The following is a 25,453-nucleotide window of genomic DNA, read 5'->3' as shown; positions in this document are numbered from 1 at the left end:
GCCATCATAACCGCTTTATGGAGATTACATTGGCTTTTCCATGAGTATTTTCAGTAACTAGAGTGAGATTTGCTGTCTATGGCTAAATCTCTAGCTAGCTTCCTTGTATTTATAACACTATACTTAGAGATTATTTTCAGAGTAAATATCCATCTTTTTCTTACAGTTTTCGTGTTTATGCTTAAGAAGGAAGGAGTCCAGGAAATTGTTATTCGTGAACTTCCCTTTCCGGAACAGATGGCTTCCGTCTGAATCTTGATGGGCTGTGATTGTCACTTAGCATGATTTTAAGCTGTTGGCAGCAGCGCCACACCGATGTTGGAAAACCATCCGGGTACAGGAAGGGCGGGAAGCTTGGCCGGGTGCTCAGGATGAGGGAGCCTGGGTGTCACGACACTCAGATGACTCCCTAGGTCTGATGATGTTAGGCACTTACTGCTCTTGGTCAGAAGCCACCATGCGACTCGGAGCAAAGAGTCGAGACAGTGTCAGCTGACTGGGGTTCTATCCAGTTCTGTCATGTGATTTTACAAATAAGACTTAAAGGTCAAAGTACAAAATGCATTTTCCCAGCATACGAACTAGATCACGTGTGGTGGAGTTCGTTTCGTGAGAGTAACTGTAAGACCGGTTATGACTCCGTCATGTTCAGATAGTGTCCGGGCCGTGCTTCCCAGCATCAGGGGTTGTCGGGGTCCTTCTGGGTTCCTGTCATAAGTGGGTTTCATTCGGTGGGTCCGCAGGGGGCCTGTGATCCCTTGAGCTCTGGGCTCTGCTGGTGCCTGGGCTGCACTTTGAATAACAGGTCTGAGCTGGGGTGCCCGTCTTTTGGGGCACAGAGCTCTTTGAGAAGCTGAGGGAACTGTGGTCCCTCGGAAAAGTGAGGCTGCCCCTCCCCCTCCCCACCACACCCCAGCCTCTGCCATTTCAAGGTTGTGGACCCATTGAAACCCACCGAGCATTTCCAGTTGTTTTTTTTTGTTTTTTAATTTTACTGGAGTATCTTCAGTTTTGATTTCGGAAGTGGCTGTTAAAAAAGACGCTGATGCTACATAATGGCCTTTCCGTCAGTATCTTCCCTGGTATTTTCATAGAGCGGATGTTAATTTAAAACTAGGCAGGTACTATCTTGGTTGCCTACAGGTTGGGATAAATGATCCTGGGGAGGGCCCTTTAAACTTTGCTGCTCCCAAGATGTAAGGCTCCGTCCGAGCCTGGAATTCCTTACCCTCTGGCTTCCCACGAGAGGGGTGGGCGCGGGGTGGGCATGGTATGACCTGCATTCCTTTGTGTTTTGTAAGTAAGAACCGGCAGGCGGTGTGAGCACCCATCGTGGTCACGTCTGGTCCTCTGAGATCCCCAGATGGTTTTGTGCTCCCAGCAGGTATCTGTTGATAATACTGGTGGTTCTAGAGTGAAAGATCTAGACACTGTAGGTTGATGAGTGACTGAGAAATGACCCCGGTGGCAACGGGAGGGACCGGGATGTGGCACGTGTGGCATTAACAAAATGAATCTGCGTGGCTCTCGCTGGGCGGAGCGCACTTTGGAAGTTGAGTGCGGTGGAGCGGGGTGATTGAGTCAACTGTTGTTTTCCAGCGTCGTGAACACGGGGTGTCCCTGAGGCAGTTCTCACTTTTGGGTCCACAGTGGAGCTGCCCAAGACCTGGAGGGCGGACTGGGGGCTCCACACACGCACGCAGGAGGGATTTCATTGATTTGTCTCTAAGCCAGTGTTCTGTTCGCCCCGCCCTGTACTTCCTCAGACTGGCTTGGAAAAGTTAACCCAGGCCATGGGGATCCACTGTAGCACTTGAATGGTGTTTCCTGCAACATACTCTTTGGGCTTCATTGTTCTGGCTGGTGTTTGTTCTGTCTCTGTTCATCCTGAGGTGGCCAGGGTGCTACCCTCTCCTGCCTCCACTCCCCCAGCCTCCCACCCAGATTATTTTCAGATAAATCCCAGGCATCATTTCTTTTGTAAATATTTCAGTATGTCTCTAAAAGGTTAAGGCCTTTTAAAACTGATCATGATACTATTATCACACCTAAAATAATAATCCCTTAGTATCATCACATATCTAGTCAGTGTTAACATTTCCCTACATGTCTTATTATTTCTAAAAATGTTCTTCTATGTGAACTGAGATCCAGTCGGTTGATATATCGCTAGACTTTTTTTAATCTATACGTTCTGCTTCCACCTTTATATTCCCTGTAGTTTATTGTTGTTATTGAACAAGCCGGGTAGGGAAATGATGTGTCTGGGCCTGTTTTCTTCCCTGAGACACAATAATATCGAAAGTCAGCCACTTACTAATCCTACAGTGGCCTTTAAGTCTTCAAGTGAAAGGAAGAGTCGCACGTCTCTCACTTTAAATCAAAAGCTAGACATGATTAAGCTTAGTGGGGAGGGCATGTCAAAAGCCGAGATAGGCTGAAAGCGAGGCCTCTTGTGCCAAGCAGTTAGCCAAGTTGTGAAGGCAAAGGACAAGTTCTTGAAGGAAATGGAAAGGGCTGCAGCAGTGAACACACGAGTAAGAAAGCGAAAGAGCTTTATTGCTCACATGGAGAAAGTTTGAGTGGTTTGGGTAGAAGATCAAACCAGCCACAACATTCCCTTACGCCACAGCCTGATCCAGGGCAAGGCCCTAACTCTCTTCAATTCTGTGAAGGCTGAGAGAGGTGAGGAAGCTGCAGAAGAAAAGTGTGAAGCCAGCAGAGGTTGTTGGATCGTGAGGTTTAAGGAAAGAAGCCGTCTCTGTGACGTCAAAGTGCAAAGTGAAGCAAAGTGCTGATGTAGAAGCTGCAGCACGTTATCCAGATCTAGTTAAGACCTAGTTAAGATCATCTACGAAGGTGGCTACAGTAAACAACGGATAATCAATGTTGTGCATGCAACAGCCTTCTGTTGGAAGAAGATGCCACCTAGGACTGCCATTAGGAACTAATGCAGTTGGTGACTTTAATTTAAAGCCAATACTCATTTACCATTCCAAAATTCTTAGGACCCTTAAGGATTATGCTCAGTCTACCCTGCCTGTGCTCTATGAATGGAACAACAAAACCTGGATGACAGCACATCTCTTTACAACATAGTTTACTAAATATTTTAAGCCCACTGTTGAGACGGTCTCAAAAAAAAGATTCCTTTCAGAATGTTACTGCTCATTGACAATGCACCTGGTCACCCAAGAGCTCTGATGGAGATGGACAGCAAGATTAATGTTGTTTTCATGCCTGCTAACACGGTATCCATTCTGCATCCCATGGATCAAGGAGTACTTTTGACTTTCAAGTCTTATTCTGTAAGAAATATATTTCATAAGGCTATGGTTGCTATAGCTAGTGATTCCTCTGATGGATCTGGGCAACGTAACTTGAAAACCTGCTGGAAAGGATTCAACATTCTAGATGCCATTAAGAACATTCATGATTCATGGGAAGAAGTCAAAATACCAATGTTAGCAAGTGTTTGGAAGAAGTTGATTCCAACCCTCATGGATGACTTTGAGGGGTTCAAGACTTCAGTGAAGGAAGTAACTGCAGATGTGGTGGAAATAGCAAGGGAGCTAGAAGTGGAGCCTGAAGATGTGACTGAATTGCTGCAATCTCATGAAAAAAATTTAATGGATGAGGAGTTGCTTCTTATGGATGAGCAAAGAAAGTGGTTCCTTGAGATGGAATCTGCTCCTGGTGAGGATGCTGTGAAGATAGTTGAAATGACAACAAAGGACTTAGAATATTACACAAACTTGGTTCATAAAGCAGGGTTTGAGAGGATTGACTCCAATTTGAGTCTGTGGTTTAGACGCTATCAAATAGCATTGCATGCTACAGAGAAATTGTTCAGGAAAGGAAGGGTCAGTTGGCAAGGTAAACTTTGCTGTTGTCTTATATTAAGAAATTGCCGTAGCCACTGCAGTCAGCAGCCGTCAACATTGAGGCAAGACCCTCCACCAGCAGAAAGATTACCGCTTGCTGAAGGCTCAGATGATGGTTAGCAGTTTTTAGCAATAAAGTATTTTAAAATTAAGGTACGTACCTTGTTTTTTTAGACATAATGCTATTGAACATTTTAAACATAACTTTGATACACTCTGAGAAACAACAGAATTCGTGTGACTCATTGTGTTGTGATATTCGCTTTATTGCTGTGGTCTGGACCCAACCTGCGGCGTGTCCAAGGTCCGCCTGTATATTTGGGTTGAGGCTCTCTCCATGAGCCCTGGCTTACCTTAGTGGAAAATGGTATTTAGATACTGTAATTTGGCCATAAGATTCTAGGCCTTTTCAGAGGACAAAGCTAGGGAGTACTTTTTTTTTTTCAATTTCAGATAAAGTTCATGTTAGCATTTCCCACTTAGATTCAGGACTACAGAGGTTTTACCTAGCCTCAGCAATCTGTGAAAGAAAAATTCAGCTGAGTGAATTTGAAGATCTAATTGGCTTTATTCAGTGATTCATGAATCTGAAAGCATCCCACCTAGAAAGCTGAAAGGCCCTGCCAGGAGCTGTGCAAAATAGAAGGCTTTTACGGGCAGAAGGAGGGTGTGATAAGGAAGTTAAAAAAGTGGATTATTTCGGCAAAGTCAGCTTCCCTTGGAGACAGCAGGGGGGTCTTACCAGGCAAGTTACCATATTAGTGTAGACCAGGAAATTCCATACTGATTGGTTCAAGATTTACTCCTGGGAGAGGCTGAAACTACATTAAGTAAGGTGTTAAATCTTGGTGGGGCTTAGCATAAGTGACTGCATTTTGGCCCTATAGTTTCTTTTCTTTTTTTTTTTTTTTTTTTTTTTTTTGCGGTACGCGGGCCTCTCCCTGTTGTGGCCTCTCCCGTTGCGGAGAACGGGCTCTGGACGCGCAGGCTCAGCGGCCATGGCTCGCGGGCCCAGCCGCTCCGCGGCACGTGGGATCCCCCCGGACCAGGGCACGAACCCGCGTCCTCTGCATCGGCGGACTCTTAACCACTGCGCCACCAGGGAAGGCCCCCTATAGTTTCTTTTTAACAAATCTAATGTTTGTATCTCCTTTCAACCAAAATCCTTGGTCCCTCAGCGGCAGCAACATAATTACTCATGTATTATCCCACAATACACAAACAGAAATCCCAGGATAACTACACTTATCACCAAAAATATGATTCCTGAACCCACAATATCTTTGCTCTGTAGTTCTTTTTCTCCTTAGGCTAGATTCCCCCGCCTAAGGAATTAGCACATGAGGTCTTTTCTCACCATGCGGCACACAGGTTCATTTACTTCAACTTACTTTTGTGTTTTAGGTTATTTAATAAAAATAATTTTGTTTTATTTTTGTGTAACTTATTTTCATCATTCTAAAGATGATCTATATAGATCAAGGTGTTTTTCTAGAACTCTAGCTTCTCTCCCTGTCTCTTCCACTTCATCTTCTTTCTCCATAGGCAACCTTTCGAAAAATGAATACACGATCCTTTTTATCTTTAAATACAAGTAGCATCCCGTGTATACTTTTCTCCACCTCACATTTCCCACTTAACGAACCCTGGCCTCCGTCCACAGCAGTACATAGAGACCTTCCTCATTCCTTTGCCAGGGACATCCCACTCCATTGTGTGGGTGTAGTCTCATTTCTTTCAGAGAACTGTACTTTTTAGGATTTCTCTTAACTTCCTGTTCTGGTGTCTTCTAGGAATTACATTTTCTGGATGGGTATAGAAAGGAGGTGGGGGGAGGGGACAGTGCCCTGGCTGCTTCTAGAAGCAGCACCTGGTTGTGAGCACGACTCCTGTTTCTTCTTAGTTCTCATCCTGGATGGAGGGATATGGTGACTTTCTTCTGTACCGGGTGGGTGGGGCTTCTCTTTTATCCGAGTCACGCAATGTCCCTGGTTTCTGTCATTTCACATAGACTCCTTTTGACTCACAGGTAGACGTTCTTCCAGGGTTCGCCAACACAGTATTTTCAGTCTTAAGTTTTTGATGGTGGCATCTGTTTTGTGCGTCCTCAAGTTTACGTTCGTAAGGTTTCAGGACGGGGGTGTATCAGAGATTGTGCTTCACGTGCCATTTAAAAACAAACTGCCATATGTAAAAAGTAAATACAACAAATATTGTAAAAACAGTCTTTTCTCTCCTAACCAACGCTGAATTGTTTGTGTTGCAGGGAAAAGGACTTGGAAGCCAAATTCATTATTCAAATGGAGAAAAGCAAAACAACAATCACAAACTTAAAGGCAAGTAGCGGCCTGGGCTGGCTCCAGTTCTGTGAGTTGTGTGTTTGTTTCCGCGTCCAACGGCTTGTGGGTAAATACAACACATCTGCTGTTTCCACAGCCCTCCTTTCTCTGTTCAGTCCACCACGTCAGCTTGCACTTGGCTTGGGCTTGGTCACAAAGCAAAAGGGTTGATGCTTTGTCTCCTGTCCCGTCCCTGGTTTCGCTGACCTGAGAGCCGGGCCTGAGCCACAGCTCTGGGAGGTGACCTCATGGGTTTAGCCCCGACCCAGGCGTTTCTATCCTGTATCCTGTGGTGGATCCTTAGCCTGGCAGTTGGCTCATTGTGAATTATTAAAGAAGCTTTGGCCCTAGATTTGTTTTCATTTTTAATGAAAATAATTTTGTAAACTTTGCAAGAGAAGCTGGTATTATTATTCAAAACTCAGAGGATGAAAAATTTAAAAAACTGAAATTTTTTTCTGGAAAAAAGAAAATTGAAAAAAAAATCCCAGAATTTTCTGAGATGGTGAGTTCTTTTTGTACTTAAAGTATCCTGTTTTTCTTTCTTTGGTTAGTGAATTTGTTAAGGACCTTGAATACTTTTCACTTAGGGGAAAAATAAGTGTGTAAAATCAATAATAAAGAAATCATGTGCCTTATGAACCCAACCCCATCCTCCTCCGATAGTTGTCATTAGCTCACAGGTTTGGGTTTCAGAGGCCTGGTGCCCCACGGCCAAGTGCAGATCAGTCTCTGGTTGGATTTCTGTTAATTCGTGGCTCAAGGGACTGGACGCTTTGAAATCCAGTTTCAAAGTCGTGCAACTTGATCCCCAGTGATAGATGCTGGGGAATGTGCCCATCTTCGCATGGGCCGTGCTCTGGGCATTTCGAGAGGCCTCCTCTGAGGCTCTGGTGCCCCTTGGCCTGAGGCATTCTCCAGTGGAATGTCTTTCTTTCTCCGCTGCCCGCAGTTCTACCTTCTGGCTCTGCTTGGCCCGCACCTGGCTTTCCCTCCTTTGACCTCCCACATCTTCTCACGGTCACTTGTTCTTTCTCTGCTGTTGGTTACCTCTGCTTTGCTCTTCTTCGTATACCTTTGTGTGCTCACAGTGCTGCGGTCAGAGTCATTCAAACATCATATTTACCGGAACGGAGTGGAGAGACCCATGGCCTTGTATGAATCTCCTTCCTTTGTGTGTTATGGAATCTGTTTTCCTTGATTACTCTGTTGCTTTTTGAGTTTTACAAAACATTGCCTTGTCTGATATAACCAGAATAGATGCCTGGATTTTTAAACATTTTAATAATAAGAACCTTAAACAATTTTCTTTTTTTATAGTATGTATACTATAGTATCTGAATTATGTTGGAAAATAGGATGCCCATTACATTTACTCCGCATATGTCCAGGGAGCTGTGTGAGGCCTTGGTGGCATATGAAGATTTTTAAACATGGTTTTTGCTTCAATTTTGGTACATAGCAAGGTAGACAAGATGTACGCAACCATATGCAATAGACTCATAATACAATGTGTCCTGGGAGAGTCGTCTCTCAGAGGTGGGAGAATTACTTCTGGATGCAGTGCCCAAGGGGAGCTTTGTGGAAGAGGAGGCCTCTGACCTGCACTTTTCAGTGGGGCCACAGGATCACACAACTGCTTTCACATTGTCATCTCTGTGAACAGCACCCTGTGGAGTTGTGCAGACTCCAGCAATAAAAAGCATTGAAGTCAGAAAAACATAGCGTCTGGCTGGAGTGTCAGGTTCATATAAGGTAATCATGATAAAATGTCCAGAAAAGTAGCCTTGGGTCATATCGTAGGAGCCTGAATTGCTGGGAGGAGTTGAGGTTTGCTTGCTTGTTCATTCATTCCTTCATTCATTCAGGAGGTGAGAAATTAAATGGATTTGAGCCAGGGTATAAATAATGGAAAATGGTGATCATTTGTGTGCTTTTTATGAAGTTTTTTTCTTGAATTGGACAGATTACTTGTTTGCTGACAGTGCTCTTCACATTATTATTATTTTCCTCTTACATTGTTGTTATTATTGTCATAATCATCTCTTTCTAGATACCAGAAGGAGGGACTGGGGACTCAGGAAGAGAACGGACCAAGACCTTCACCTATGACTTTTCTTTTTATTCTGCTGATACACAAAGTCCAGATTATGTTTCACAAGAAATGGTATGGTATTTTCAAAATCTCTGTTTTGGTTTATTTTCATATTGAGAAAAACATGCCTACCCTAAAATTCTTTAAAACATCTTGCTAATTTTTTTCTGAATATGATTTATGTAAAATTAGCCTTTGCTAACTTAGCTTTTTGCTTATTATATAGCACCATTTATCTTAAGCCTGAGATGAATTCCATCCCCAAAAGGTTGATTTTTTTTTTTTTTTAAAACTTCTGAGCGTGATGATCATAATTTTTGTTTCAAAACTTGGCAGTGATTACTGTTTTAAGGGAGCTTTGCAAGTAAAGCATTTTTCGGGGGGACATTTACAGGCATACTTCATTTTACTGTGCTCGATGTTAACGCTTTTTTGCAAATTGAAGGTCGAGGCAATCCCGTGTCGAGTCTGTTGGTGCCATTTTTCCAACAGCATTTGTTTACTTCGTGTTTCTGTGTCACATTTTGGTAATTCTCGCAATATTTCAAACTCTTTCATTAGTAGTATATTCGATCAATGATCTATCATGTTACTGTTGCAAAAAGATTACGACTTGTTGAAGGCTCAGATGATGGTTAGCATTTTTTAGCAAGTATTTTTTAATTAAGGTATGTATGTTATTTTTTAGACAAAATGCTGCTACACACTTAATAGACTACAGTATCGTATAAACATAACTTTTATTTGCACAGGGAACCAAAACATTTGTGTGCCTCGCTTTATTGCTGTGGTCTGAACTGAATCCGCAGGAGCTCTGATGTCTGCCTGTGTGTACTGCTAAGCCTGACACATAACTCAGTTGGCCTTGAGTCCTGCTGCGATGCAGAGCTTTAGGAGGTACACTTCACACCCAAGTCACATTCCCCCTGCTTGGATGGATCATTGTAGGTTCTAGAAAGAAAGATTCTAGAAAGCAAGATCGTTTTGTTCAGAATCTTTCTAGAACCTAGAATGAAGCTGGAATTTGTCCAGGAAACCTGTGCTGTAGGATTTTGTGATGTGAAATGTAGACATGACATGGGCAGATAAGAACAGACCTGAAGATCCTCCCAGGGGACCGTCGCTTGATGGTGTGTCATGTGACCAGAAGGACTAGTGTATTTCCCTGGGTGGGGCAAGCAGGGTGTTGGAGCAGAGCGGGGTTCTGGTGAAACACGGTGTGGGGTAGGGGGGAGAGCATGCCCGCATGGCGGGGCTTCTCCCTGGCTTGTTAACAGCTCCTTAAGAGGCATGGCTTCAGGTCTCCAGGTCTTAAAGCGAACGTAAATTCCTGTCCTGCCCGCCCAGGCTTGTGACCCACGCGATGGCATCTTGAAGTGGTATCCTGGTGTAGGTTCTTGTAACTTGGTGTGTCCACGTATTAGAATCTCAGCGTTGCCTGGGAAAGTGTTAGAAATGCAGAATTTCAGGAACTACTCCAGACCTACTGAATCAAACTGCATTTTTCAGCAAGATCCCCAGGTGAGTTGCACGATCCTTAGCATTTGAGAAATGTAGTTGGTTTAGGAATGGTTTGTGGAGGAGGCTGGCTTCCTGAGGCGATGTAAGTGTTGGGAGTTCAGATTGGCTGTGAACGTGGAGAAGTTGTTCCAAGGAGAGGGCTGGAGTGATAGTATCTACAAGTTGTTGATTCAGTATTGGGGAAACATAGGAAGGACAACAGCAGTAGGAATGGGGGCCATGAGGAGAGATGGGGTGCTGGGCATGAGAGAGGGGCCGGGAGAGGAAAGGTGAACTAATGCTGCTGGAGTTTGCAGGGGAATCAGAAACGCTGCTTGGTGCTCAGGGGTGCTGCCTCGTTTAATCCTCACAAGAACCAAATGAGGTCGACTTTAGCTCCATTTTTCTTTGTCAAGGAGACTCAGCTTAAATAACCTTCTCAAGTCTGTAGGTCTAATCGACTGAATAGTAGCAGAGTTGAGATCCTGGGGCTGATGTATACGGCGGTGTAGATACCCCTGGAAGGTCTTAAGGGTTTAAGGATTGGTGTGTTCTCAGTGACAGGTGGACAGGGCAGCCCTGTTGAATGAATAAATGGATGAGCGAGTGAGCGAAGATGACTTTGGTCCTGAGGCACGTGTATCAGTCAGTGTTGGTAGCTAGGAGTCTGGTGAGGAACAGAATGTTGCAGCTAGTGGAATCCAGATTTTGGCTTTCAGGTAGGAATGCAAATGAAGTGGCTGGTACGAGGGAGTTTAAGGGAAAAGCTGGTTCATTACATGGTCCTCAGAACATCTTCATTAGAGGATGAATGAGGGCCATGAAGGTTTCCCTCCTAAGTTACCCAGCGAGCGGCTGCATTTCCCCCCTGTTTAACCTGGATTTGAGGCCTTTTGGGGACAGGGGCTGTGCCGAGGGAAAGCCCAGGGACGGGAGTGGTGGCGTGGACAGCAGGGCCTGGCTCCCTGGAGATGCTCAGCAGGCGTTTGCTGACTGAGAGGCCTCGTCTACGGGTGGGTAGTTCATTTATGGAACAGGTCACATATCCTGGGTTCAGTGAGAGTCAAGGTCAGGGAAGCAGTAACACGTTTAGCTCTTTTTTTTTTTTTTTTTTTTGTGGTACGCGGACCTCTCACCGCTGTGGCCTCTCCCGCTGCAGAGCACAGGCTCCGGACGCGCAGGCTCAGTGGCCATGGCTCACGGGCCCAGCCGCTCCGCGGCACATGGGATCCTCCCAGACCGGGGCACGAACCCGTGTCCCCTGCATCGGCAGGCGGACTCTCAACCACTGCGCCACCAGGGAAGCCCACGTTTAGCTCTTTTGGGAGTTAAAAATAGCTGCCCAGAGTTTAAAAATAGTTTGAGAAGGAAAAGAGTTTTCAGCTGCGAAGGAGACTGTCCACTGCAGGTGTCTGCACTTCAGAGGCTTGGGCTCCTTTACTCTGGAACCCAAAGTCAAGGAACAGTCTCGGGTTATTGATATCGTACATTCAGTTCAAAACTGAAAAAGCCTTTGAGATATGTTAGTAAACACTGCTTTCTAGCAGAACCACGTGTTAATAAAACCAGCAGAGATCCAGGAACACTCCTAGTGGTTTTTTTTTCCTCTTTTCCAGTTTTATTGAGAAATAATTGAAATACACCTCTGTATAAGTCTAAGGTGTACAGCATGAGGGTTCGCTTTACGTATCTCGTGAAACAATGATCGCAATAGGTTTAATTAATAACCATCCTCTCATATAGATACAATAAAAAGAAAAGGAAAAAAAATTCCTCCTTGTGACGAGAACTCTTAGGATCTACTCTCATAACAACTTTACTGTGTATCATGCAGCAGTGTGAACTGTAGTCATCATTGTTGTATATTATATTCCTAGCGCTTATTTCTCCTGTAACTGTAAGTTTGTACCTCTTGACCGCCTTCTTCCAAGTCTCCCTCCCCCAGCCTCCCGCCTCTGGTAACCACAAATCCGATCTCTTTTTCTGTGAGTTTGGCATTTTTGGGAAGACACCTATTTTTTAGACACTCTGTTAAAGAGAAGGTAATCTTCCTCATCTCTAATTTGAATAGCTGGTGTTATATCGACTGAAGTTTTCATGCTGCTGCATCCTGCACAGGAACTGAACCGACAGTTCTCACCCCTGCTGTAAACGGGCAGTTGCAGGCTTAGTGTGATGTCGGCCCTTGTCTTTTTCTTCTTTTTAAAAATCATTTAAATGAAGAGGCATCTTGAGACAATATATCATGTCCATTACTATAGTACAAGTCAAGTTTCCCATAATGTTAAACAAATTCCAAATAAGATGACCGTTACTATTTCTTCCTTCCAAATTAATGTTAGATTTAGAAAAAAAATCAGTGAGCCATTTAAGTCCATACTCGTGTCAATTAAAGACCATTAAGTAAGGTCTAATTTTCTTAATTGTTCTCCAGACTACAAAGGGAGGCTTTGATCTCGCACTGCCTGTTCCTTGATTCGACTCCGGAGAAACTTGAAACCTAAAATTTCCCAGTTGACAGCTGGATGGAGAGTCTTGTTTTCACAGCGCCCTCTTGTGGGCACTTCCCCTCAAGCGAGGCCCTGCGATGCCTCCCTTTGCTCTGTAAGTCAGCGCTGTAGCCTCTCGGACAAGCAGCGAAGTGGCTCTCGGGGACCCTGGCCAGGAGGGCAGGACGTCAGCCAGTCGAGCAGCCCCTTCCTTCCCCACCTCGGTTTGGTAGACGATGGTAAATCAGTCCTTGGTGGGAGCTGCAGTGGGGTAGCCGGTTTTCCCTGCTGGGAACCCCGTAGGTGTGGGCACCGTCCTGCTGCGTCTCTGGGTCCCCAACCGACTTGAAGCTGGGACCAAGCCAGGCCTGGGTCTCAGCGCCTCCGGACCTGCATTTTCTAGGCCTCTCGTGCGGTCACGTCCACCAGTGCCAGGCCCCCCGCCCCCTCCGGGGCCCCCTGAGGCTGGAGGAACTCCAGCTGAGTTAGCTTTCTAGAGACTAAATGAGGAGTAAAGTAGCAGGTGTGGATTTTAACCCTGGGGAAGAGTTCCATTTTGAAAACTTTGGGGTTTGGTTTAAATATGATATTTTCCATGACTGTTTTAGCCTCAGACAAAAGTATGAGAGAAGAGCCTTCCTTTATTCTTCCAGAAGCTTTTGGAAGGCTCTTCTTTCTCTCCAGTGGCACTCTGTGAAGTGGTTAAAAGTGACATCTGCCTTTTGGTCTAATCAGAAAGCATTAAAGAAATATTTAGTTTTCCTCCTATTCCATATATAGTGGTGAACATGAACCTCAGATGGTTAGTCTGGAGCCCAGAGTCCGTGTGTGTGTGTGTGTGTGTGTGTGTGTGTGTGTGTGTGTGTGTGTGTGTGTGTGTGTGTGTGTGTGTGTGTGTGTGTGTGTGTGTGTGTGTGTGTGTGTGTGTGTGTGTGTGTGTGGTCTGTCGGGGGAGGCCCTTCCACGTAGGGTTGGGGCTTCCAGATTGATGTCGAGAGTGTGGGAAGAGGACTCGGCGTCTACTCCTGTAGCAGCGCAGGCTTTGGCTTCAGGGAGGCCGGGTGCAGATCCCACTCTGCCGCCCTCTGTGTGCCCAGTGACCTAACCTCTCCCCCTGGACAGTGGATCTGGGACACTACTCGCCCCGAGGACTGATCACAGACACGGTGTGAGCTGCTCTAGTTGAAGGTTGAGTTAGTCATCTGAATGTGGGAAAAGGATCAGAAAATATCAGCTCGTAAAGCTGAAACTGATGAAACTTAACTCAGAATGAAGGAGAGTAATGAGAGGGTCCTCTGTGGAAGTGGCTGGGTTGGAAGGATAGTCTGTACGTCTTTGACGCCACCGAGGAGACGAAGTCTAAACAAGATGGCAGGAAGACGGTGCCTGGGGCGTCCTTGACTGACAAGCTGTGTTGGTAGCAAGGATGTCTGTGTGGGGAGGGGAGAGCACGATGGCCAGTGGTTGTCAGCCCCGTCCCGGGGTGGCATCTGGCTGGAGGGCCCAGATGCCTATGGGGAGACGATGGTGTGTCTTGAGCTGGGCTCACCCGGCATCACTCACGGAGACTGAACCCTCCCGAGGGGCTGGTGAGGCTCCCGCCCTGGCCTTTGCGGGGGACCCCACACCTTTTCCTGGCTCTGACTGAGAACCTGATCGTATTCCCTCTCCGGTGTCTCTTCAGCTGCTGATGTGCCTTGTTTTTGAAGCAGGGAGGTGTTCTGTGTGCCCTTTGTGTCCTGGTCTCCCCTGCAGGGAGGGGGCAGGGTCCAGTGTGAAGGCAGGAGTGGGTTAGAAAGCTTTGGCTGGTCCCCACCCCAGCTGGGTGTAAGGAGGATGACCAGGCGTCTTGATTTGCTTCTTTTACTTCGATTGTGTGGGTCAAGTATTTGTCCTTCACCCCCCTTCCATTCCCCAAAGCATCCTAGTGCAGTTGTGTGGTGCGGTGGACGTGAACTCAGGCCACCGTAAGTGCCAACCCAGGCCCTACACAGCTCGTCTTCCTGCCCTCTCCATCCTGGGCAAATGTCCAGATAGGAAAATGCACTGGATTCTGACTCGGGAGAGCCTGGCATCCCAGCCTCATCTGCACCCACTCATCACTCAGCTCTGTGAGAGCCTCCGGAGACTTTGATGAATGGCCGTATCCTTAAAATGATGACATTGATTTGACATGGTTTTTGGGCCGTAACTTTCTGGCTGCTGTGACATTGAATATTTAGTTTCTGGAAGGTCTGGTAGCATGAATCACTTTATAAGTTTATTTAATTCTGAAATGGTAAATCATCACGCTTTAAAATCGTCTTTGTTTCTAGATGTGACGTCACTTTGCCTTGTTTACCTTTTTCTATTTCAGGAATTTTTTGTTAACTTAAGTGGGAAAAAGGATGGGGTTGCTTTCTGCTTCATTAAATCAAATGAAGGAAATCAGAAAAGTTTCCTTTTGATTAAAAACTGGGGTATACACTTGTTCTGTCATTAACAGCTCTGTAGTGCTTTATTTGCATGGTGTAATCCTTACGAAAGTAGGATTCAAGAATACTGTCAACACTGAAGGAGTTTTTATTAAAATCCATGGTAATTGTATCTTTTGTGGTTTTTTTTTTTTTTTTTTCTTCCTTCAGGTTTTCAAAACCCTTGGCACAGATGTCGTGAAGTCTGCATTTGAAGGTTATAACGCATGTGTCTTTGCATACGGGCAGACCGGATCAGGAAAGTCATACACTATGATGGGAGACTCTGTACGTTGTTTATACCGTGTGGGAAGAAAATTTCTCATTATCTCTCTCTGGACTGATAAAAGTATCTCTCATCTACGTGGTCTGTACTAACTTGCTTTTCATGTTCTGATCATTCTTTAGCAATAAGGTAAAACTCAGTAATAAGTTGGACGAAATTTCCTTTGAGAGATTTTAAATTAGAAATAGTTTTAAGTTTATAAGCATGAATAATGGATGGGAGTCTCAGTTCATTTTCTGTTTCTAAAGGCTTTATAATCTTATCAAAAACGTATGCTGGGCCTACCAGTAATTTATTCTTCTTTTCTGCCAACCCAACAGTTGGAATAAAATTATTGAACTCTGTTCTATTTAAAATTATTCAAAACATTTTTCCCCAAGAAAAATGTAAAAAAAAGAGTCTCTTTGGTGGAAAGGTACCACATAAATCCAGTGAATACATAAAAAATGTTAGAATTATACAGGTTATGTAGAGTCCACATAGTTATAAATATAGTATGTGGAGTCTAGTAGTTATGCCGTATAAATTAAGAACCTTAAAGTTATACTTGCCCCAAAATATGGCAGAGGAAGAACTAGACGTGATTGTAGGAACTTATCCCATTCTGTGTTTTCTCCAGACCTGGATAGTGCTTGTGTGTTTTACTTTTCTCATGTCGTGGTTTTGAAAACTGTTCACTGAGTCTGAGAGGCGCCAGCCTGTTCTAGATGTGGGGGGACTAGCAGAGGATGGCTGGGTTTCCTGCTGACAGGCTCGGTGGTGCCTTGAATGCTACAGGCTCGATGGTTAGTGGAAGAAGTAATGCATTAAAGGAGGACAGGTCTTTCCAGATGTAAGCCTTTGAGTGCATGTGTCCTGGCTTCTTAAATCCAGGCATTTTCTTTCCAGGAGAAGAAAATAAACGCTGGGCAGTGAATCTTCAATGCTGAGAAGTAGGGAAGAATAAGAGAAGAACAGACAATTTCAAGAGTTTCACATTTCCTTTTACCATTACTTCTCTCTTCCTACTTTCCTACTGTGGCTTTGGAGAAAAAAGCCTTCTCTAAAAATGAAATTTACATGTTGATTCCCTCTTAGCTAGTTTATATAAGTTCAACAAAGCACTCATAAGTTACAGCTGTTTTTCTCTGACCTTACAGTTGAGTACCATTTGGGTATTCTTTTTTATTTTATTTTTTAAAGTAAGAAGAAAAAATGTGGTGAAAGGCCCAATTTTTCGTTATAAGAATTGATACTGATTTAATGGTATCAAGGAAAAAAATTCTCCTAAACCTGTGATGATATATATATATTTATTTTGGGGATGGGAGATTGGGTGAAAGTAGTGAGGGATTTCAGAAGAAAACACTGAAGCCCTAAAGTCTGGCTTTCTAACGAGAACATTTTTACCTCGTCTTTGGTACTGTTCTGAAGCTCGTCAGCGTGTCAGTGCCGACCGAAACGTGACTATTTGAAAGCTAGAGAATAAGTCGTCTTATGTTTGCAAGCCATGATTTAGCTGATGAACAGCTGATAACTGTATATTATCATGGTCCCAGCAGGTAGAAATTCGAAAACTCAATCCTCTCATTTCAGAGAGTAGGAAGCAGCCCTGCAGGGGATGAGTGCTGCGCCCTGGGCCCTGGGCTGGGCCTGCAGGCCCCTGGAGTCTGAGTCCACCCCAGCCAATTGCAGATGCAATCGTCGGTTGCTTTTATTTCAAGTGACAGCTGAGGCGTCCCTCCTTCCCACTGCAGGGCGATTCTGGCTTAATACCCCGGATCTGCGAAGGGCTCTTCAGTCGGATAAATGAAACCACCAGATGGGATGAGGCATCTTTTCGAACTGAAGTCAGGTAGGGCCCATGGCCTGAGTAACTGAGTGTGAGCTTGATTTAAGGCACAAGGAGTGGATAAAGCCTTTGGATTCCTTAGGGGAGAGTCTGCCTCTCCCCCTCCTGTGCTGTGCCGGTTGGAAGGCAAGCTTAAAGCACATACATGTTCAGTGACTTCCTTGGGTACCATTTGGATTGGGGTTTGGGAGGCTGGTAGAGGCAACCCGCCTTGGTCGGAAACTAACGAAGGATGCTCATCTCAAATGGAGTGAGCTTTCGACTTTTCAGTGTATACCCACTTGCCTTATTCTTTTATTTGAATAGGATTTGTGTTATTCTTTATGTTGGTAGGATCACTATAAATCTATTATTTAAATAGATCTGGGTGGTTGAGGTGTTTTTTCCTCCTTGAACTTAAACCTGTGTGGGGAGGCAGTTTCGTCAGTGGTTTGGGGGCAGACGTGGCAGTCAAGGGTTCTCCTGGCTGCCTGACCCCGCAGAGGCTGTGAGGCCTTGGATAGGTTGTTTAAATCACCCTGAGCCTCTATTGCCTAAAATGGAGATAATAGTAGTACCTACCTCTGGGCTATTGTAGGGATTAAATGAAATAATCCACGTAAAGTGCTGTACCTGATACATGGTTACCACCCATAAATGTACGTTGCTGCTGTTATTGTTGTTGTTATTAATGTCTGAAATCATCTTACTGAATTCAACTCTATTTGAAATTTTTAGCTACTTAGAAATTTATAATGAACGTGTGAGAGATCTACTTAGACGGAAGTCATCCAAAACCTTCAATTTAAGAGTCCGTGAGCATCCAAAAGAAGGACCTTATGTTGAGGGTAAGAGTGAATGTTTTCACAGCCCTATTCTTGGGAATTTTTGTAAAAATAATAGTTTCAGAGAAAAAAAATGTAGGATAATGGCGAGATTTTAAAAATTTATTTTTGGAATCATTATAGTAAAAATTGCACGTGCTGTCACTGCACGATGTTCATTTAATGCGTTTATACTTCACTGGGCATTTGGTGATTTTGTGGGACTTGCCAATAGATTTCCTCTGGCTTTAAGAACTCCAGGAACTTGTTTTTTCCAAGTTCCCAGGCAAGATAAGCAACCCTACAGCCTGTCTCTTTAAATGGCCTTGCATTTTAGCAGTGTGTTTTTACTGACCTTAATGGTAACATGATTATAGGGCGACTCTGAGACCTCTCGCCTTTGGGAAGCTTGTTTGCAGGTTCCTGTGCTGTGTTCTCGGCCTTTGTATTGTGCTACACTAGTTGTGTCACGGTCCTTTGTGAGGAATGTCTCAGGGAATGACGGGTGAAGGGCTGGCCCTTGCGAATTATTTAAAAAATAGGCTGGCTTGAAGGCTGTCTTTGGAATAGAACAGTCAGCTCTACACACTTCCTCTGTATACGGCTGCTGAGTTAAGGCTGGCCTATAAGAATCGCACACAGATCGGCTTTCCTGTGGCTATTGTCGTTCCTGTGTGTCTCGCTGGAGGCAAGGCTGAGAACTGATCATGGATTTAAAGATGTTCCTGTTTCCGTTGTCTTTTTTACCTGGTTATACCAGGTGCACCAACAGGTCCTCATCTGCATTTTAGTAAATTTTCAATTGAACTTTTGCTTTTTAATGCCCAAAGTGAAATGTGTAACTGTGTATTTGTTCTGTGGAGCGTGGGATAACTATTATTGTTAATAGTTTTTAGCCTAACTGTGCCTTCATGTTTTCCCTTTAACTGTCTTATCAGATGTTAAAACATATTACAAAGCTGGGTTTGCGAGGAGACAGAATAATCAAGCAGGGTGAAACCTCCAGAATCTGGTGTAGATACTTAATGGGGATTTAGTTTCTAATAAATCTGCTATTCAAACGTTGGGGGAATATGGGTTATTAAGCTGTCTAGGAAGAAAAAAAAGTAACTTGGTACTGGAGCTCAGTTTTTATACTAGGGTAAGTGGCAAATGGATCAAATATTTAAAAGTAAAAAGTGACATAATGACTGCAAGAAACCCTGGATTACTTTTTTTCCTAGAAATTTGGAGAAGGGAAGCCTTTAAAAATGTTTTACTTAAAATCCAGAAGCCATGAAATAAAAGTGTTAAATTTGAAATGGTGAAACAAAACAAAACAGAAAACCAACTTTACACTTGGCAGAAACACCAGAAGCAAAGTAAAAAGACAGTTTACAATGTGGAGGGAATATTTTCAATTCAAGTGTCAGACAAAGGACTTGTTAAGTCTAATATATAAAGAGCTCCTATAACTTAATAAAGGCAGCTCCAAAACCAAGGAGAAAAATGAACAAAGGATGTGACAAGATTGTCCACAGAAATGGAAATACTGATGATTTTTAAATGGAGGAAAGAAGGCTCAGCCTCATAATCAGAGAAAAGCAAAATAAAAATTCTTCAAGCTAGCATCTGTTAACTGTCCCGGCAGATGTAAGGAACCTGGTAAGACAGTGTTGAGAGACAGTCTTATACCTTGTTACTGTTGGGTGTAAAGTGCCTTCTATGGAGGACAGTTTTGTGATATCCATCAAAATTTCAAATGTGCTTTCATCTAGCAATTCCACCTCTTAAGAATTTATTTTGCAGAAATATTCACACATATTCGTAAAAACCGAAATACAAGATTATTTGTAGCAGCGTTACTTGTGTTGGAAGCAAACTCAACAACCTCTATAGTCTCAATAGGAGACTGTTGGATACGGTACATGCATAGAATCGAATGCTATGCAGCCATAAAAATGAATGAATGGGGCTTCCCTGGTGGTGCAGTGGTTGAGAGTCCGCCTGCCGATGCAGGGGACACGGGTTCGTGCCCCGGTCCGGGAAGATCCCACATGCCGCAGAGCGGCTGGGCCCGTGAGCCATGGCCGCTGAGCCTGTGCTCTGCAACGGGAGAGGCCACAACAGTGAGAGGCCCGTGTACTGCAAAAAAAAAAAAAAAAAAAAGAATGAATGAAGGATCACTTTAACTGATACAGAATATTCTTCAATGTATTATTACACAGAAAAAAGCAGGATGCGAAACAATGTGTGTGGTATGCTACTATGTATAAAAGGGGAAAAAAAGATGGCTTAATAGATATGTAATTGCCTGTATACATATAGGTTATTTCTGGAAGGGTCTGGAGAAGCTAATAATGTTGGGTTGCCTGACAGAAGGGGAAGTTGGGGGTGGGTTATTGGATGGGGGAGGGGGAAGACCTTTTACACAGTCTACTTTTTGTAGCCTTTGATTTTAGAACCATATGAATGTTTCCCAACAAATGAATGGAAAGTTTCTTTAAAAGGGATTTAAAAGAATGTGTGTTTTGCATGGAGATAGTGTTTATATTTCCCTGGCTCTGATTAGTGCTCATGAGGTTGATGAAGATATCTCACAGGTATCCTAAATACCATATGCGATAGGTATGCGTTATCAGGATTGGTGACCGATGCTCAGTGAGGTTAAGTGACTTGTTCACAACCGTGAAAGTCCACTAGTCAGCCGCAGAGCCTGGACTTGACCCCAGACAGCCCAGCTCCTGAGTCTGCGTTATAAACCACCACAGATTTGTACAGTCGTGTACTATTTAATAGAGGTACATTTCTTCTTCCATTTACTAGATACTGGGGAGATTTCTTCACCCCCCCGCCTTTTTTTTTTTTTATTTCAGATTTATCCAAACATTTAGTACAGAATTACGGTGATGTCGAAGAGCTTATGGATGCAGGAAACATCAATAGGACCACCGCTGCCACAGGGATGAATGATGTCAGCAGCAGGTCTCACGCCATCTTCACCATCAACTTCACGCAGGTGAGGGCAGCTGTGGGGGGGGGGGGGGCTGGCTCTGTCCCTGAGGGCTTTCCCTGCTGATTGGCACCAGCTGGACCGACCTGTGGTGAGCCAGGAGAAGCAGAGGTGGCCGACTGCCGTTTTCTTGTTCATTAGACTTGAACGTGTGCTGTGTGCTGATTTCTCCGCGGTTACATTTGAAATGCAACCTGATGTATACCCGTAAGAAACATTTAGCAGGCTTCTGCCGTGTTCTAGACATTAAAAAACTTGCTTTGTGCTTAATTAAGTCAAAGTTTTCATCGTTGCCAGCTCTGTGGGAGATAACAGGGTTGCCAGTCAGAGCAGCTGGAGGCCAAGGTAACTCATCGCGGTCCATTATGGCTCTGTGGAACTCACCCGCAGCGCTGCTTGTGATTATTAGAGTGATATTAAAGGACAAGGGACGTCTTTAAGTGTTAATGTAGGAATTCATTATGATCTGGAGGTGGAGCGCATTTTGAACGTGTGTAAATGACTCAGGGCAAATACGTTAACACCGAGACCGGTGGAACGGATGAACGTAAAGGTGTGGGGTCCTCTCAGTGCTTCGCACATGTTAGGAGTTTGGAGAGGACCTGGCCTGTATTAACCATTGAACACATCAGATAGAAAAACTTAACCTTTCATTAATGAGGAGGCTCAGAGAGCAAAGAAGATGAAAAAATTCTCTAGGGTCAGTCGGAACAGCTCCTGATAAATTCTCTACAAATTTACCTTTCTTTAGACCTTTTCTTTTGATTTACTGTAGTTTACTGGGTTTTTTTCTCCTGTTTTCTGGTTAATGTGGATTAGATGTGGCCGTCCCTAGTTTCTCAGAGGCTTGCTTTTCGATCACAATATGATAATTTCTTTTTGGTGTTTTGGTTCAGACTGTAAAACGTAGGTTAAAAGTCTTTGGGAAAGTAAAATTTCGGTAGAATTCAGAATCAAGGAATACAGAATTTAAGATTTTCACTATTTTATAATTGTGAAACAAATCGAATTTTAACATCGAATAATGGTTGAGTGATCTTTCAGATAATTGTATTTATCATATTTTGGAAAGCCATTGTGCTTGTAATGTTGCAGATTTTGGATGAGAACAAAACTAATTATTTGTTTACTTATATTTTTCTTTGTGGAATGCCCCTCAGGGCCTAGTTTCCTCATCTGCCGTGGTCAGACTCAGCCCTTTTGAGAATGACAGTGATTTGGGTAATGGAATCCGTAGTTCTTCAGAAAGTTTAGGAATCACATATGGTAGGCTTCTATTGTATTCAGTTTAATTTTTGTCATCAGGAAGAAGGCCAATGAAACAACAAAATTAAAAAAAAAAAATCTACCCTGAGAGATCACAGTGAGGAGCGGAAAATAATTAGAATTTGTGTTATAAACACATAAAACATATAAAAAATGTTATATAAACATATAAACATTGGGGCTCTTTATACCTCTTCCACTTTGCTTTTATATTTCACCACAGGCAAAATTTGATTCTGAAATGCCATGTGAAACCGTGAGTAAGATCCACCTAGTCGATCTTGCCGGAAGTGAGCGGGCAGATGCCACTGGTGCCACCGGGGTCCGGCTGAAGGAAGGGGGAAACATCAACAAATCCCTCGTGACTCTGGGAAATGTCATTTCTGCCTTAGGTGGGTTCATACTTGTCTGCTGCCTCTTCTCGTTCTTGGTGGTGTCATAGTAGCGCAGAGCACTTGGGTTTAATGTTTGTGTCACAAACCGGAGTAATAGCCTCAAGGTTTTTTGAAGCCGAATTAGAGGAAAAAATCTTTAATGATTGCCTTTAACTTCCCCCCCACCCTTTTCTTTTTCTCCTACAGCTGATTTATCTCAGGATGCAGCAAACCCTCTTGTAAAGAAGAAGCAAGTTTTTGTGCCTTACAGGGATTCTGTTTTGACTTGGTTGTTGAAAGATAGCCTTGGAGGAAACTCTAAAACTATCATGATTGCCAGTAAGAATTTTAAATTCTTTTTCTTCAGCGTACAGTGTTTCGTGTGAATTAACTGTAACTACTGAAGTTTAAAGTGTCTCATTAGGAAATAGCACCTTTGTATTAAAAAAAAAAAAAAGTTTTTCTGTTCTAAAGAAAAGCACCTTCTGTGATCCAGTCTGCAGTATTGTATTATTGACTCTTTTTCCCACTTTCTAGTTACATTAACTTGCCGTGTTCTTGGTTATGCAAGCTGATGTCCATGGGGAATGATTCTTAGCTTTGCTGAAAGAACAGGACAGAAACTTCTAACGCTGCTAACTCGTGGGAGAAAATCATTGTAGGGACATAGAGTAAAAATAACCCCACTTTTTTTTTTTCTATTTCAAAGCAGAAAATATGGAATTTAAAATTAAGAATCGAGAGGAAAAAGCCCAGTAAATCTAGCAAATAATAACAGTGATATATGTCTATCTTTTCACTAATTAACAGGAAGAAGCAGAAAAGATGAAAAAAATGTGCAAAGGGGAGGTAACTGTTGAGGAGAACTCAGAAATGCTTTTCCTCCTAACCACGCCCCCATGTCCTTTCCATGTTCCCGTGTCTCCCTACACCCATGTCATGGAGTCCCTGTGGAGGCAAGGGCTCTACCTGGGGGTATGCACCCCAGACGTGGTTGTGTAGTCACTTAAGCCCTGAAGTTTGTTGGCATTGGGGTGTGAGTGATGAACCAGAGCTTTAGGCAGAAAAGAATTAGCTGATCTACTGACTCTTTTCAAAAATCACAATGCTCTGGAGTTTTACAGGTGGTAGGTTTTGCCAGAACTTTTAAAAGGATTTAAATTTCTACTTTACATTGGAAGCGTACATAGTTTTGAAATCCTCTTCTTATATTTTCAACGGAGAAAACTCCCTAAGCTGCAGAGGAGATTTGGTTAGATGGCCGATTCTAAACTTAAAAAGAGCGAAATGGCATTTAATTTGATATAGTGAGCACTTTTCCTATGAGTCCTAGATAATTTTTAATATTCATGACTGTGGCAATGAATATTTAGTCTATCCAATGACCTGGGGTTAATCTGACTTTTAAATTACAAACCAACTTTGTGTTAAATGAAACGGAGCGCCGGATAAATTACTTTTTGAATTCATTCTTCACAGCCATTTCACCTGCTGATGTCAATTACGGAGAAACCCTAAGTACTCTTCGCTATGCAAATAGAGCCAAAAACATCATCAACAAGCCTACAATTAATGAGGACACCAACGTCAAGCTTATCCGTGAGCTGCGAGCTGAAATAGCCAGGCTGAAAATGCTGCTTGCTCAAGGGAATCAGGTTGGCTTTTTCTGAGACTTATGGGTAATTTTCTTTGAGTAATGGCACCAATTTCTAGATCTTAACGAGGCACTTATCTCCGTGGTTGTATTGATTTGAGTAAATAAGTGCTAAGTAAAGCTTTGAATGAGTTTGCCGGCCTTTCCTTTACAGCACGCTCCCGTTGGCCTTTGCATTCATTATGTGCTCCGTGTGTAAGATTTTATCCACTAAACCCAAAATGATTAACTATCTAATAGTTATCAATTACGGATGGAAATTTAGCATGCAATAGGATTAGCAGCATAATCTCCATTAGTGGAAGGAAATCGAGGGGCTTGAGTAATGTTTAAGATTCTACCCAAGCATTTTATGACTTGAAAATGTATTTTAACAGAATGAAAGACTCGTTTGAGCACCTTCCTGAATCTCTGTTTTGTATCGCCCGTTATAGAAGTGGTTATGGTGATGCAGGGACACATGTGACATCCCTGTGGCCTGGCTCAGGCGATTTCCCTGGGTCTTTGTTTGATTGTTGAAACTGCCTCACTTCAGGATCTCTTGGGGTTTTCGTGAAGGAGCCTTGTCCTTTTGTGTTTTTTACAGAAAACTTCCTTATAATCTGCATGGTGCACTTACCGAGCTGCATTCTGTGCTCATAGTGTGGTCCGTGCTGTTAGGTTTGGATACTGTAGTGAGAGAGAATCAAGGAGCACTTTTCATTTATTTATTTTTTAATTCTATTTATTTATTTATTTTTTCCCTGTTCAAACTTTATTCTTTTTCTTTTTCTTTTTTTTGGCGGTGCGCGGGCCTCTCACTGTTGTGGCCTCTCCCGTTGCGGAGCACAGGCTCTGGACACGCAGGCCCAGCGGCCATGGCTCACGGGCCTAGCCGCTCCGCGGCATGTGGGATCTTCCCGGACCGGGGCACGAACCCGTGTCCCCCGCATCGGCAGGCGGACTCTCAACCACTGCGCCACCAGGGAAGCCCTATTCTTTTTTTTTTTAATTTTAATTAAAAAAACAAATTTATTCATTTTCAGCTGCGTTGGGTCTTCGTTGCTGCGCATGGGCTTTCTCTAGTTGCGGCGAGCGGGAGCTACTGTTCGTTGCGGTGCGTGGGCTTCTCATCGCGGTGGCTTGTCTTGTGGAGCATGGGCTCTAGGCACACGGGCTTCAGTGGTTGCGGCACGTGGGCTCAGTAGTTGTGGCTCGCAGGCTCTAGAGTGCAGGCTCAGTAGTTGTGGCACATGGGCTTAGTTGCTCCGCAGCATGTGGGATCTTCCCGGACCAGGGCTTGAACCCTGTCCCCTGCATCGGCAGGCGGATTCTTAACCACTGCACCACCAAGAAAGTCCCTTAATTTTAATTTTTATTAGAGTATAGTTGCTTTACAGTGTTGTGTTAGTGTCTGCTGTGCAGCAAAGTGAATCAGTTATATGTATACATGTATCCCCTCTTGTTTAGATTTCCTTCCCATTTAGGTCACCACAGAGCATTGAGAG

The 25,453-nt window shown here is 43.7% G+C and overlaps 1 protein-coding gene across 4 annotated transcripts in view; it reads left to right on the top strand.

The window, feature by feature from the left end:
- KIF16B (kinesin family member 16B) overlaps positions 1–25,453 on the top strand; it is a 276,855-nt gene that overhangs the window by 25,926 nt on the left and 225,476 nt on the right. For all 4 annotated transcript variants that reach the window (XM_033429440.2, XM_049699212.1, XM_012533190.3 and 1 more), the window contains exons 2-10: positions 6,151–6,220; positions 8,277–8,390; positions 14,932–15,048; positions 16,783–16,880; positions 17,595–17,704; positions 20,536–20,678; positions 22,162–22,330; positions 22,520–22,651; positions 23,792–23,967. In XM_033429440.2, coding sequence (XP_033285331.1) covers positions 6,151–6,220; positions 8,277–8,390; positions 14,932–15,048; positions 16,783–16,880; positions 17,595–17,704; positions 20,536–20,678; positions 22,162–22,330; positions 22,520–22,651; positions 23,792–23,967 — 1,129 coding nt within the window. The remainder of the gene's footprint in view (positions 1–6,150; positions 6,221–8,276; positions 8,391–14,931; positions 15,049–16,782; positions 16,881–17,594; positions 17,705–20,535; positions 20,679–22,161; positions 22,331–22,519; positions 22,652–23,791; positions 23,968–25,453) is intronic.

Source organism: Orcinus orca, chromosome 16, assembly GCF_937001465.1.
Source record: "Orcinus orca chromosome 16, mOrcOrc1.1, whole genome shotgun sequence".
NCBI classification, from domain to species: Eukaryota; Metazoa; Chordata; class Mammalia; order Artiodactyla; family Delphinidae; genus Orcinus; species Orcinus orca.
Note: the sequence above shows the minus strand (reverse complement) of the source record. Positions and strands in the feature narration are given on the sequence as shown.